Consider the following 13573-nt stretch of genomic DNA (forward strand, 5'->3'; position numbering starts at 1 on the left):
ATTTTTTTGTTTCCAATTGAAGGATAGTAGAGTTTACGCGTTTGCTGGCTGCCCCTTGCCATTTAGCTCATTGGTCTGTTTGTATATGCATTAATAAAACATATCGTGTGAATCATACAAGATGCCTGCCTAACTTTTCACTCTTTCGAAATTTGTGAGAAAATAGAGGGCATTTTTTGTCGCGTCTTTAGAGATGATATGGTTGGGTTTTTGGTGTGGTCGCTTAATTGTGTCGACCCCTTGTGTGCTGAGACGTGGTTGTTGGAGAGGAAAACGTTGACTGAACTCTATCGAGGTGAAAGGGTAGAGTTCTATCAATCTGCCTGTTCTCAGAAAATTCAGATAAAGAGACTCTGATGTATATATATTGGCTCTGTTAAAGTCAACATTGACCACTTAAAAGCTTGGAATGGCATCGCAGACGATATGCTAAATCAGATGTATCATAATCTTGAAGGAGGGTCTGACTCCTCTATATATATAATTGGTTGGGCTGAAGCTGGGCGTACAGATGGAGGGAATCAAAATCAAAATTTTGTTCGTCGTCTTATCGTTTATCCGTTCTTGTAATATTCTCCAAAGCTTGGGTTGTTAATAAAGTTTTCAAACCGAATTAGAGAAATCACAGGAAACATTGCGCAGAGCAGAGAGTGAGATTTCTCAGCCATCAAGTAGAGCCATTTGTATGTTTCGTTTATTGGATCGCTGTCTTATATGTAACTCTTCTTCCCATTTTTCCTCTTTCTCCTTTTGTTTTTTTTCTTACTTCTTTCTTGTCAGAGATCCTGGCATCTCAGATGACGATGAAGAAGCGATATGCTATCAATGGTATCAAGTAGGATTTTATCGCCTATAAACTGACAGTAGTTTGGTTCTGTATCTCTACTGTTGAAGCAATAATAAGTTTCCAGAATTATCATGTTTAACATCTGCTTCATAAATTTGGTACCAACTGACGCATGTCATAAAAAATTCATGCCCTGTTCTCAATCTCACCAATACTACACGTCTTAAAAGAGTTTTGCGGCGAATAGTGTTTCCAATATACCGGACTATCTTATATACTACTGCTAGTGAATATCTGTCGAAAGACAAAATTTCCAAATTCTGGAAAAGACCATGCCCCTTCGCTTAGTCCTGTGGCTTTCGTGGTTACTTGATTGGTCGCCGCACTTAGTTCTAATTGATCGACTAGATCACTGCGCTGTATATGTTTCTGTAGCTGTCTTTCTGCAGTACCAAGCTAGCCCCATTCTCGATCAGCCTTCATAGTACGGCCTGAACTTTGGAAAATCTTGTAAAAGGAACTTCCAACTCAGAAGATCACAACCTTTCTTAAAACATAAACTTTCAGCACTTGACTTTAAAGCACTTTTAGAAACTGATCAGATTTGAACAAATACAAAGAGCATTCTAAGACCCTTTACTTTACCTTTCAAGCTTTCACAAGTACCCCAAACCCCAAAGTTTCCGAATATCAAAATTTATCCACACACAGTTATACCACCAAAAAAAGTCGACAAAATGGGTATCTGTGTATACTACCCCATCGGTCGTTGTGTAGCTGGAGACCAATGTCACGACAAGCATACAGGTCCTTACCAGCCATACCCATGCAAGCACTTCGTCTTCTATGGCGAATGCAAGTGGGGACTGGACTGTCGATTCGGACACCCGGCTCGCATTCATGCAGAGAACCCTGAACCTACTCGTCCTGCTTGCAAGAACTTCCTTTCAAGACGTGGATGTCAGTATGGATGGAAGTGTCACAGCCACCATCCAGTTGCGACAGAAAAGGGAGCTTCTAGTGCCACGCTAGCGCTTCCTACATCTCAATTTACCATGGCTACGCCGGGGATTTTGAAGGCGGCAAGAACTGCCAATGCCAAGTCGGCTAAGGCAAAGCCTGCCGATACAACAGTTGCTCCTTTGAGGAACTTTCGCTCTGCTCGACTTTTTCTACAGAAATCTCGAGTCGCCACCATCACACCGACTGTTTCAAGCATCAAAGATGCTGTCAACGTGGATTCTTCCTATGAGGTCCCTGCTGGCAAGATTCCTGCTCCGTTCATGGGTCCAAGTTCTCTTGAGATTACTTTACCACCCACAGAGTGTATATTTTTTTCAAACGATACGAGTGATACTGGTGCTATCAGCACTGGCTCTTCTTACGACCAGCTAGATGGCACAGTCACAACTCCATCAAAAAGCTCTGGCTCTCCCCCTGGATCTCCATCCTTCCAGGTACTCACACCTGCTTCGACCAACATTGGAAACGCAGATGATATTGGCTATATGTCTTCAACCGACACCATTCCAATGAGCGATGATTCCGAGCTAGTCCGATCTGCAACTCGAAGCCCATCGCCCGTAGATGACTCGCATGACACTTCGATATCTACCGTCTCAGATGAATCATCTACTTTAGCCAAGCTAATTCAACTTGACTCAGAATCAACTCTAGCTGATAACGCTAACGTCGCTACATTGTCCGAAGCTCTAGAAAATGAACTAATCACACCATTGTCTAACGCACCAGCCTTTGCAAGTAATCAACCAGCATCTGGAGTTCAACTTGTTGATCAAGGTCATCAAGGCCACTTGCTTGATCCTCCAGTTCATGGAGCACCTGGCAATAGCGGTAACAACATTACGATACCCAGCATTCCTATCGAAGCGTCGACTGCTTCATCATATATAGCACCAACAGAATCTTTTGTTGACCCCGAACAAGCATCTGTGGCTCAATATACCAACCGAGTCTCATCGCCGAACAAATCTGCCCAGACGATCGTAGTTGCACCCGTGGAAGAAAATCAAATTTCTGTAATGGAGCATGTTCCTACTGAATATCAATCAGCTATGGATAAGCTGTCCCGTGTAGTCGTAGACTGGTCGGTCGCATCGGAAACCTCGAATCTTGAGTTGTTGTCAGGACCTGGCATGCACGACTGTCAGATGAGGTACGTACATCTCATTCACACTTTCATATACTCCATACTAACGCATCATTTTGAAAATAGCTACACTGAAATCTTATGTACATGGCCCCAAGAATGGGATGTACCAGCCATCGACATGATCAACACTCTGGTTCATCTCGCATCAACCTGGGGAGAGCTTGCCGTATTCCAGCCCATTCATCGCAACATGGGCTCCTGGCATTCCCTCCAAATCAGATTTCGCCACCGCCACGAGGCTGCTGCTGCTGCCGCCGCAATGAATGGTCATCTAATTACCGCGGTTGGTGCATACATGAGTATTCCGGTGACAGTTAGTCATCAAATCGAAGTGCAATACTTGATACCCCGATACATCGTCGATTCACTCGGTCGCACGAATCAAGGAATTCTTCATCAAATATACGGACATAACTCTTGCCAGCTACATTTGGATGATTCATACCGTGTTGATCATTCTGGCAAGAAACTCATGGAGGTGAAAATCATGGGTACATGCGAGAAGCAAGTTGCGCGATGCAAGGCGGTTCTCGAGGATCTCCTTAGGGGCAGAGTGTTGACTCACGAGGAAGGTGACAATAGACCTCTGTGGCACAAATTCTTCAAGACAGAGGAGGGAGCAAAGTGGATCCGAAAAACGTTGACCAATGTCTTCGATATGAAAGCCCGGGTGTCAAAGATTGCTAATTTAGATATCCTCATGGTTTATGGATCAAGTGAGTGGTCAAGAGCTCGATTTGGAGAACTGGTTAAGAAGAAAATTGCGGAGTTGGAGAAGGCTGCCATAGTTACGGCTATTGTTTCAGAAGAATTAAGATTGATGAGACTAAGGATTAAGGGTTAAAGGATGGAGAGTTTAGGAATGTCTTTGGGTAGCTTCCTTTGTCATGATTTATTGATAGATTATATTCTTATATGATGGTTCTAGTGAATCTGTTTGACTATTCTACCTTAAAGACTATGAAATACATTGAAGTGCTGAGCAATTTTCAATTGGGTAAATATACCTAAGTAGATTCATCACACAAGAATGTGAAGTTTGTTATTGTCAAATATCAAGTCAAATTGTCTTGGAACGTTTACACGATAAACGAGCAAGAGGAAGTCTGCTAACAAAGCCTTAGCTGGGTGAAATAATGAGCTTATTGTATGTTTGTAGCAAAATCATAGTGATTTGTATTTAGATATATTGAAATGTGTTAATCTAACAATATACAATGCGATGAGCGGGGTGAATTAGCCGTGTTGAAGGCTGGTGTGTTGCACCTGCGCAGTTTAGTTGAATAAATTAGAAGAACTAACAGAGAATTCAGTACGGCAGTGGCTGGAATGCGAATTAAAAACACTTTCACATAGTACTTTAACGATTTACGACGTTGATGCTACTTGGGCTAGATATCACGAAGCTTAAATTTTGCTACCGAACAACGACGGCCACTTCCCCCGCGATCCACATGCAGCAATAAGATATCTCGCTCATATTTACAAGTCATGGTATTACATCTACAGGTTTTGTGAATTTTCGTCAAAGGGATAGTTTCCTACGGATTCTAGTGTAGTTTGAGAGCTGTGAAAGAATCAAAGTCATAGTGATGCGGGGTATGTCTGATCGACGTTAACGAAGGAGCCTCTGTGTCCCTAGCAGTTTGACACCTCATTACTTGAACCTGATTGAAATCTTACTGTGTTTTTGTATTTAGATTCCTCTTATATCTTTTATTGCGCAGCGATGACTCGATAATAATCGGGATACCTCCTCCTACACGACGGAGTGCCATTGTATGCATGGGAAGAGCCATCAAAGAATAGTGCAAAAATTACCTTGGCCTAGGTATAATATTTAAAGTTTTCACTATGAAAATTGTTCGTTGAGGGATTTGAGGTGTTTAATGGATAAGGCTGGCTTGTAACGTTGAAGTGTTTGGAGAGAGACGGGGCGAAGGATAGTCTTAAGACCTGAGTCGAATTGACAGCTAACTGCTTTCTTATTACGTTCGATGAATGATAAACATGATTCTAATGTTTGATATGATTTTGGTTGGCTGAGTTAGAGGAGAATACACGCAAGTAAGCAGAGTATCTGGACGGCAATTAGAGGCAGACTTAGCTTGATGGCATTCACGCACTTGAACTGTATTCTACGACAGCGAATGTCCTGGCAACGAAAGTCTAACAAGAGTAATGATTCTTGAAATTCCAAAAGACAATAGACTCGCAAGTGATCTACCTTATCTCAATCAGATGATACTCTGGCCGTTTCAGAATAGGCATCCAACAAAGTTCTTTTTTGTGGCTTTTTGATTTCTGTGCGAGTCCAGACTTCACAGTGTCACAAATCACTGCTATATCCTATAACTTTCCTTAAGGGAAATTTACGAATCCAATGAAAGTCCAAAACTGTTGCACAAGTATGTGACGGCACAAGGTGGTGATAGAATGCGGACCCCCAAAAACTAAACACCATGAGGGGTAGAATGCTCAGGTTACACATGTTGATATGAACTAAGCCATCAAAACATGCACTAAAAGCACATAGCATGGGATGTTTCACTCCGCGGAGGCACTACGGCCACTCAAGGTGACACAAAGACCTTGGTTGATCTTCATGAATTCTTGCTAGCAAAATTATCTTCTTCTCACCGCGGTGATCACTGATCACCAGCCCCTCGCCGTACACACAACCCCGGGTTTAACCTTGCAACTCGATGACCATATTTTCCTCATTTCCAATTCACAATTGCGGATGTGATCTTGCTCGAAATCCTAACTCATCTAGGATAATTGCCTTGGCCCTAATTACCTGACTGCCCATCCAAATCACCAAACTCACAATCTGGTTGTACAGGTTTCTATGTGAGACAAGTGCTGTCAAAGTCTGCAGGCATAAAACGTGATCGAAGATAACATACCGTGTCTACTGCATGCAAAAACTTACAACAGTTGTATATCCAGCCCTCGAATATTTGAGCGCCTACTGCGCCGGCTCTCAAAGCCGCTGATAGCGAATGTTGGCATGGTATTGTCGAGTAATCTACGCCGCATGAATTGATTCAGCCAGTTGAGGTAAAGTTAGCCTACAATGGGCTGTTGTTGGAGACCTGGCGCGAATTTGTGTCACAATGAGGGAGCGGAGTGGCCGAGCCGAGCGTGGCGGTCAAATTCCGACAGGTTGGTCCTCGGCGGCGAATTCGGCGACTGTGAAATGTTGTCGCCGTCTGGCATGGATGTGTTCTTCTGGGCGTCTAGAAGATTCCACATGAAGATCTGGGCTTGCTAGGGTTGTTCAAGCTCATTAAAACCCTTCCTAGCGCGATTGAAATCAAAGACTCGGCAGATACAGTATGTAGAAGAAAGGGGTACTTGATACCTTCTTGGGGTAAACGGCAACAGCCAACTTCTTTTCGAACTAAAATGACCCTGGTAATGGTATGCATTGAATCACTTAAATTTACAAACCAACAAGCTCGCTTGAAGACAATCAATTGAGCCGGGCTTCAATAAAGGCTTGTCTAATCGTCTACTCCAAGGATATTTGCACTTAGACCATTCATCTCACTTCCCTGAATCCCCGAAAGCGGACCGAGGACGAGGGAAAGAACAATCGAGACGTGTGATAGTTCACACTTCGCTCTTGCTCTCCCAGCTCCCAGAATTTCTCTCCGAATGATAATTTTAAGACTAAAACAAAGCCCCGCCAAAAATACAAAATCACAATATCAGCTTCACGCGGCTTATCCCTACCCATGCTCATTCACTTCATGAGAAGCAACAACAGCTGCGCTGCCACGGAGACCCCCTACCATTCGCTTAGACGCATATTTGAACCAGGTAAGTTTGTATAAGCACTACTACTAGCCCCTATTCATGGCCAATCACAAAGAACCAACTGAACAGATGCATATTTTGATCGGGACATTGAAAGCTTGTCTGTTGGACATTGCATTTTAACAGAAAGTGACACTCTTACATTTGCAGATACATTTACCCGGTATCCGATACTAACCTGAGTATGCCCAAGAGAGATGAGGTAAAATAGCAATGTTGCATTGAACAGTTTAGTGTGGTCGTGGTGCTGATGTAAGTCCCGACGGAACGGATCACGAAAGGTCTGTGCAAGTGTTTGCTGTTCGAGATGCACAGCCCGCCTCGCAATTGCATTTCCTATTCTTTACTCACCGTTTGAAGGCTGAGGTGGAATTACATGGTGGTGCTAATGTGAAGCTTGAGGCACGGCATTTGCATTTTGGGTGTGTCGACCATGCAGTAAGATTTTCCGGGACTTACAAAGTTTAGAGGAAAGACGCTTATTGCGGCGCTTCTAAGATATGGTCATGAAATTGTTGGTCAGAATGAACTTGGACGAGTGATAATAATTGTTTATGGTAAATGATTGAGGTAATCAACTCGGTGACTAGAAATGATGCACTTGGAAATTCTGACAGATTAGGTGGGTTTATTCAATGGTCGTTGATTAAAAGAGCGGGTCTACTTTTAAGCGTGAATTCATCCCGTTTTCATAAGGCGAATGAGGTTCCAGATGGAGTTGGAAGTATGTTAGTTAAGTCATGGTGGATTATTCAGGAGGTTCGTATATGTCTCTGTATGGGAAATTGAAGCGGCAAATTCCAGATTTATATGAATTCGGTAGTTCCAACTACCTTCCTTATTGGATCAAAGTTGGTCCGAGTGATTTATGTGTGTGACTTGACTTTGTGAAAGAAGTGAATTAACTTAAAATTGGGAAGAGAAGAAGTTATATTGACTGTCAGCGATCCTGGTAAAGAGAATGCTAAATTGTCTTCAAGTTGAGTGCTTATCCGGAAAGCATCCAACCGACGGTCCGGAAGCTTGGACTGAATGATGCTAAAGGAACTTAATCTGGGGATGAACGTTACATGTTGATATGCAACTAAACCAATTCGGATCTTCCAAAGGTAGCAAAGAAAAGAGTTGATGAATTGGTCCTGGATAAACTTGATCTTCTCGAAGACCGGGGTACTGCAAGTAGATTAGGGTGAGACGCTTGTTGGTTTGATTACTACAATGAATTCCAAATATTTGAACCGGTTTCCCGGGTCAATAGACTTAAACGGGTCCACGAATTTTGTTCAGCAAGTTCACAAAACAGGATCCAACGCGAGATGAGCCCAGGGTTCTTGCAGGGCATTGGACAGATTTCTGTAACTTTGAACAAATTCACATGCCATCGCCGACTTTCATATTGGTGGACTAGAAACTCCGGTCACTGTTAGTTGGTATATGGGGGTCAATCTTTATGAGCACAGAATTCGAGCTTGCCAGGTAGCAAATTAGCGTGCTGAGGTTGTTGCTATTGGCGGCGATAAAGTTTCTAGCCGTTATTGCTGCATGATGAGATGTGATATGGATCATGCAATTTCATAGCCATGGAAGAAAGGTGCCGAACTTTTTTGTGCAATCCTTGTACAGAAAAGGAATTTGTGTTGCTATCGAATATTGAAAATTGCCTAGGCACTGTAAATTTTGCATTGTTAGGTGTATGGCAAACAATACACAAGGATGAAAGAATCCACTCCGACTGTCTCACAGTCCAGATTCCACCATTTGTTTGTTGCCAAAAATACGATACCATTGTGTGCACTAATAGTAACCACAATCATGGAGAACAAGAAGCTTGTAAAAGACGCCTGTGTCTAATCATTAAAGTCATTTCGTTGTCATAAATTTGTACCAAATAGCAGAAATCTAACATTATACCATGATGTGCGTGGGAATCAATCCATGTTCCCAACTTTAAACACGCAGTAAAGCATACCAATACACCAGATGTAATAAATGACAAAACAAGAACCAACATCGTGAAAAGCAGATGACCCAAAACCCAAAAACCTTTTCGAGAACACACCGCTGGCTTTTAAATCCCCCAGAGGCTTATATAAAACAGATGATTGAACGAGAAAATGACTCAAGGGGAATGTCGAGGGGAAGATTTAGTGGTGGATGGTGACGGTGAGCCTTCATAACCACTGAATTCATCCATGGACTCTTCTACGGATTCTGATGTGGTATCAACCGCGCCACCTTCTAATTCATCCTTTCTCAACTGCTGAGCTCTCAACGAGTTAAATATTTCTGCAATAGTTGTTAGCTGTATGTCGAGCTATATATACAGGTATCAATAGGATGCGGAGGCGAAAAACACGTACCTCGGTCTTGATCAGCCATAATTTCTGCTAATCTTTTCATTTCAACCCTGTGATGTTCCGAGACCCAAGAATATTTCATGGCTCTCTCTGGATGCTTTTGCACAAGAGTGTATGGTATTCCTTCTAATCTTCCTGCTGGGGTTCCTCTTCTTCGAACCTTGGCTGAGATATATCTAGTCCTTCCATTCTCATCTCGCATTTCCCTGCCGCTTTCATCGTACATCTTGATGTTGTTATCCCTGTAGTATCTCGATGAAAGACATTGCTCTGACTCTCTTTGATATTCTCTGAAGTGCTGTCTGAAGCACAGTAGAACCTCAGGCCAATGCTTGTTCAAGTCTTCTTTGTGGTACCGAATGAAATCGACCTCTTCAGTCGAGTAGGCCTTGTTGCTCCGAGGCTTCTTCTTGTCAGATAAAGTGACCGGCTGGGAGTGACGACGACGGGGGAGCTGATGGCGATCATGATGGTGGCGGTCATGACGGTGACAATGAGTTGAAGGTTGAGAGTAATATTTGTCATCGGGAAGAGAATAGATTGGGGGTAAAGGATAGGGGTTCGTGAATCTTTGCCGGGGGATGTTGATCGGATTGAAGGACATGGGACGCCTATGAATAGGGGCCGGAGGAAGTTGTGTTCTTCCACTTCGTGTAGTATTGAGACAAGCATGATTTTGAGCTTCGGTTCTTTCGAGCCTGGCTTGATATTGGAATAAATATTCTGAAGAATGTTCGCTGAATACCTCTTGTACATAGGTCGAAGGCTGGTGTTGAATGTCAATATCCATTTTCGAATCAGTTATGTCGGTATCAGAGTGTTCCTCTGATTTTGCTTCAGTATCCGGAGGGTTCAAAAGCATAAGGATATCCATTTTCTGAGTTATAGCTTGTTCAAGGTTATTAACAACAGATTTAATTCCCATGACAGTTGAGGATTCTTGGAATGACAACTCCACTTTCGTTGTCATTTTAGTTGTGATAAGTATTCTAGGAAATGTTAAATAATCTCAAGTTGTTTGTGTGCCGATAAAAAGAAGAAGTAGGATAAGTCTGAGAAGATAAAGTTTCTGAATATAGTGATGAACAAATTCAGGGTCTGGATAAATGTCCACAACTATGGAAGGGCCATAGAACCTTATATACGCTCTATGAGAGAAACCCAACAGAGAACCAACTTGGAAAAAGAAGAAATGCCAGATAGCTTTGCTGAGACAGTGCTATGTCGGCATCAAGCGGCGAGGCAAATTTCTCCAACAAGGACATGCATTATAATTCATGTGTACCGACTGGATACCGCAGTCGTGTGTTTGATTTTTTCTCATTTTGTTCCTGTAGTTTCGAGACAATTATTTCTAAGCAATTTAAAGATTCGAAGGTAAACTTCTTTTGGCAATATAGCAGCGACGTACCATGGCTCTGGGTTTTTGAAGAAGTGATAAGGGGAACTATTGGCTACCTGAGACTGATTTATGTATGGCGTTGAGTTTAACCTTGCGAATGTGTGGTGATTTTCAGACATTTTTCCATTGGTGGGCTTTATCTGATATCTTGCATTTGATGAGTCGTCATGCTAGGTCAGGTAGTATTCCCTACGCAAGTATTAGACTGCAACTAGCCATTCTCGAACGATGCTCCTCTTTTATCATGATGTGAAAATGTAACCCGCATCACTTGAAAGGTTGAAGTGGAGCTTGCATACATACGTTGAAGAAATTAATGAAAGCCACAGCCAATGAAACCTGCTAAGTACTGGGGCATCAGCCAAGGATTATGATAAAAGATTGGTCACATTCTCCCCATGTCACTCTACTGCTACTTGTTTAGCAAATTGATATCGAAGAGCACAGACATACAGTCGCACCGAACTTACCGCCCCTCTACTTCATTGAAGAAACAATTTGCCGCCACACTGTCCTTCTTGTGAACCCTTTAACAGAGTACCGCACCATCGCTTCTCTGCCGCGCGTTCGAATCGATGCATTCTGTTCTCTTATATTCGTAACGTATATTTTGATCTTACAATCACTTGCTACTGCTTTCTTCCTTCCAACACTTCCTCATTTTCTTCCTTGGGTTTTCTAAAGTGAATTAAGATGCTTACAGAGCCGGCAGGGAACACCCTCCAACGCAGATGACTATCATGTGATGATTTTCAGACCCGAGGGTTTGGAACCAAATCAAAATGCTGGTTCGGCCCCAGTCACCAACATAAATGGAACAGTACCATACGATTCCACGCACTTATACATATTAGGAAGCTCATTTCATCCGTTACGGGTCAATATTTGCATGCCCGCAGGTGGCAGAAGGATCCTTACACACTGGGGGCCGGGTTTAGCAGAGAGAGCGGAAGTCTACTGCCAACGGGCGGAGTGAGGTAAAGATATGTATTTAGCATCATTTCATTTTATTCTTAGTCGTCAGACTTACTGATTCGGCCTCCGTTTCATGCAAAATAGTGTGTTCTTGTAATAGAGATCCTAGAAATTCCCCAGAGTCTGGTTTAAGCGCTGAGGGGTTTCGTATGAGTGTAACGTTGTCGAATTTGCCAGGGTAAGCGGAATAAACGAGGGCAGAGAGCAGGGCAGAAAGGCCGAAGATCATCCAACGAGATAAAAAACACAAGTCTATATTGAAGCGATTGAAGCGATATGAGTTTAATGAGTTGCTGTCAATATTTGGATTCTGTTAAAAACAGCCGCGGAGAGGTTACACAGGCTAAACCATTCGATATACAGAGAACACTAATAGAACCAGCCTTACTCAAAGTAAGATTTTTGACCCACGAGCGCCAAGCGGAACAAAGCGCATGTAAGGAAAGCCCAAGCCCCTGACAGTGATTTTTATGATCATTTATGCAAGGAAGGATCTAATTTCCTAATTAATTAATTAGAATATTTCTAATTGAAGACCTTGCCGACTTTTCGGATGAGAGACGCCGACACCGAGTATATTTTTCGGATGATTCTTTTTGATCAATGCAGCTAAACGAAGTAGTCGTATTTGACTCCAAAATGACTAGCGGTGTGGAGCTCATATATGATATAACCTCTTCATATCAGTAAACAGCTTTTCCTCTATCGACAAGGAAAGCTCGTCGTAAGTTGTAAGTCGGGAGCCGCTCCATACGTAAATAATAGATATGATAAGAGAAAGAGCCCACTAGGTCTAAGAGCCGGATGTAAAAGTTGTACAAATCGTATGGTAACACAAGTAGAAGTGGGTACAACTGACATAAACAATATTCTTTTAACTCTATCGGCGTTAGGCAGTTTGTGCACGGGCAATGGCAATGTCATTTCAGATGAAGAATACGGGGGGGGCAGTGGGGGGGGGGGAAAGGGGGGGAAATCAGTGGAGAAGCAGTATCCTTGAGAGAAGTCTGGACCAGCTCCTGCCCGTATCTTCAAAAATAAAAAAAGGATGCTAGCTAAACTGACGGGGAACTACACCGTTTCGCCTCGCTGCTCACACCACTTTCTCCACACAATTGCTGCAATGGATAGACCACTTTGTCTCATTCGCAAATTTCAGGGTACTCTGTAGAAAATTAGTTCTGCTGAAGAGCATGATTGAAGTAGGGGACTAGAGCTAAACAGGGAAATCAAGTAGTGGGAAAAGCCACCGAAGCCATATTGTGAGGATATTATGTGCAGATTACACATTGTGTAGATCTGTTGTATCAACGCCTGACACATGGCTTGAGGGCTGGAGGGTTGGAGGGCTGAAATAGCTTGAGGATTTTGATCAGTTACTTTTTCTCTCTGTCGCAAAATTAAAGAAATAAGCTTGAAAAAGAAGCCAGGTGAGAATGCTACATACACATGTTAGAGTATCAGGTGTGTCTAAACAGGGATTTGAATAAGGTTGTACTACCACTGGTGTAGACACACCGTTGTTGACATCTTTCCTCTTCCACGCCGCACATGAAGAAAGCACGAAAAAGTAAATATAACAAAGCAATACAAGTGCGATCTTACATAAATCTTGTATGTTGTATTCCGAAATTTTGATAGCTCAGATCTTCGCAATGCTTACCTCAATCACTTAGGTAGAGAGCTGACACTTCATGTCTAAGATTTATATGCAACTTATTAATAAATAGAAAGATTTCCGATGGGATCTAGGTGTCATTTGTGAGATTGGATCTTGGCGATGAGGAGGGGAAGAGGTGAAAACGTGAAAACAACACTTGAGAGGCAATGTACGGTGGTGTTTGAGTTCTCTACATAATCACAGAGTAATATAAAGGACGCTGGAATGTTCGCCTGTGACTCCGATGACTTGCCATTGATCAATTGAATGGCACGTGAGTGTCACGAATCATTGTGATTCGAACTCGTGCGCCAACACACGTGACCAGATCACATGTCAGGCAGAGATCAGCCATTATAGGTACAAGAACCGAGCGCTTTGAAATCCAAGTTAC

General features: G+C 42.7%; 2 protein-coding genes across 2 annotated transcripts; one reads left to right on the plus strand and one right to left on the minus strand.

Moving 5' to 3' along the window:
- Positions 1–1439: 1439 nt before the first annotated feature.
- Positions 1440–3985, plus strand: BCIN_13g00940 (hypothetical protein). The gene is made up of 2 exons (XM_001557093.2): positions 1440–2963; positions 3024–3985. The coding sequence occupies exons 1-2, from the start codon at positions 1525–1527 to the stop codon at positions 3802–3804; spliced, it is 2220 nt and encodes a 739-aa protein (XP_001557143.1). The 5' UTR covers positions 1440–1524; the 3' UTR covers positions 3805–3985.
- A 4644-nt stretch (positions 3986–8629) lies between these two features.
- BCIN_13g00950 (hypothetical protein) lies at positions 8630–10316 on the minus strand. Its single transcript, XM_024696637.1, has 2 exons — positions 9146–10316; positions 8630–9071 (listed from the first exon to the last, which is right to left on the minus strand). The coding sequence occupies exons 1-2, from the start codon at positions 10110–10112 to the stop codon at positions 8905–8907; spliced, it is 1134 nt and encodes a 377-aa protein (XP_024552450.1). The 5' UTR covers positions 10113–10316; the 3' UTR covers positions 8630–8904.
- Between the last annotated feature and the right edge of the window lie 3257 nt (positions 10317–13573).

This window comes from Botrytis cinerea, chromosome 13 (assembly GCF_000143535.2).
Source record: "Botrytis cinerea B05.10 chromosome 13, complete sequence".
Taxonomy (NCBI): Eukaryota; Fungi; Ascomycota; class Leotiomycetes; order Helotiales; family Sclerotiniaceae; genus Botrytis; species Botrytis cinerea.

Coding starts and splice junctions, on each gene's coding strand:
- BCIN_13g00940 (XM_001557093.2), top strand. CDS start 1,525: ATGGGTATCTGTGTATACTACCCCATCGGTCGTTGTGTAGCTGGAGAC. Junction 2,964..3,023: donor ATGCACGACTGTCAGATGAG/GTACGTACATCT, acceptor TTTTGAAAATAG/CTACACTGAAATCTTATGTA.
- BCIN_13g00950 (XM_024696637.1), bottom strand. CDS start 10,112: ATGACAACGAAAGTGGAGTTGTCATTCCAAGAATCCTCAACTGTCATG. Junction 9,072..9,145: donor TATGGCTGATCAAGACCGAG/GTACGTGTTTTT, acceptor CAACTATTGCAG/AAATATTTAACTCGTTGAGA.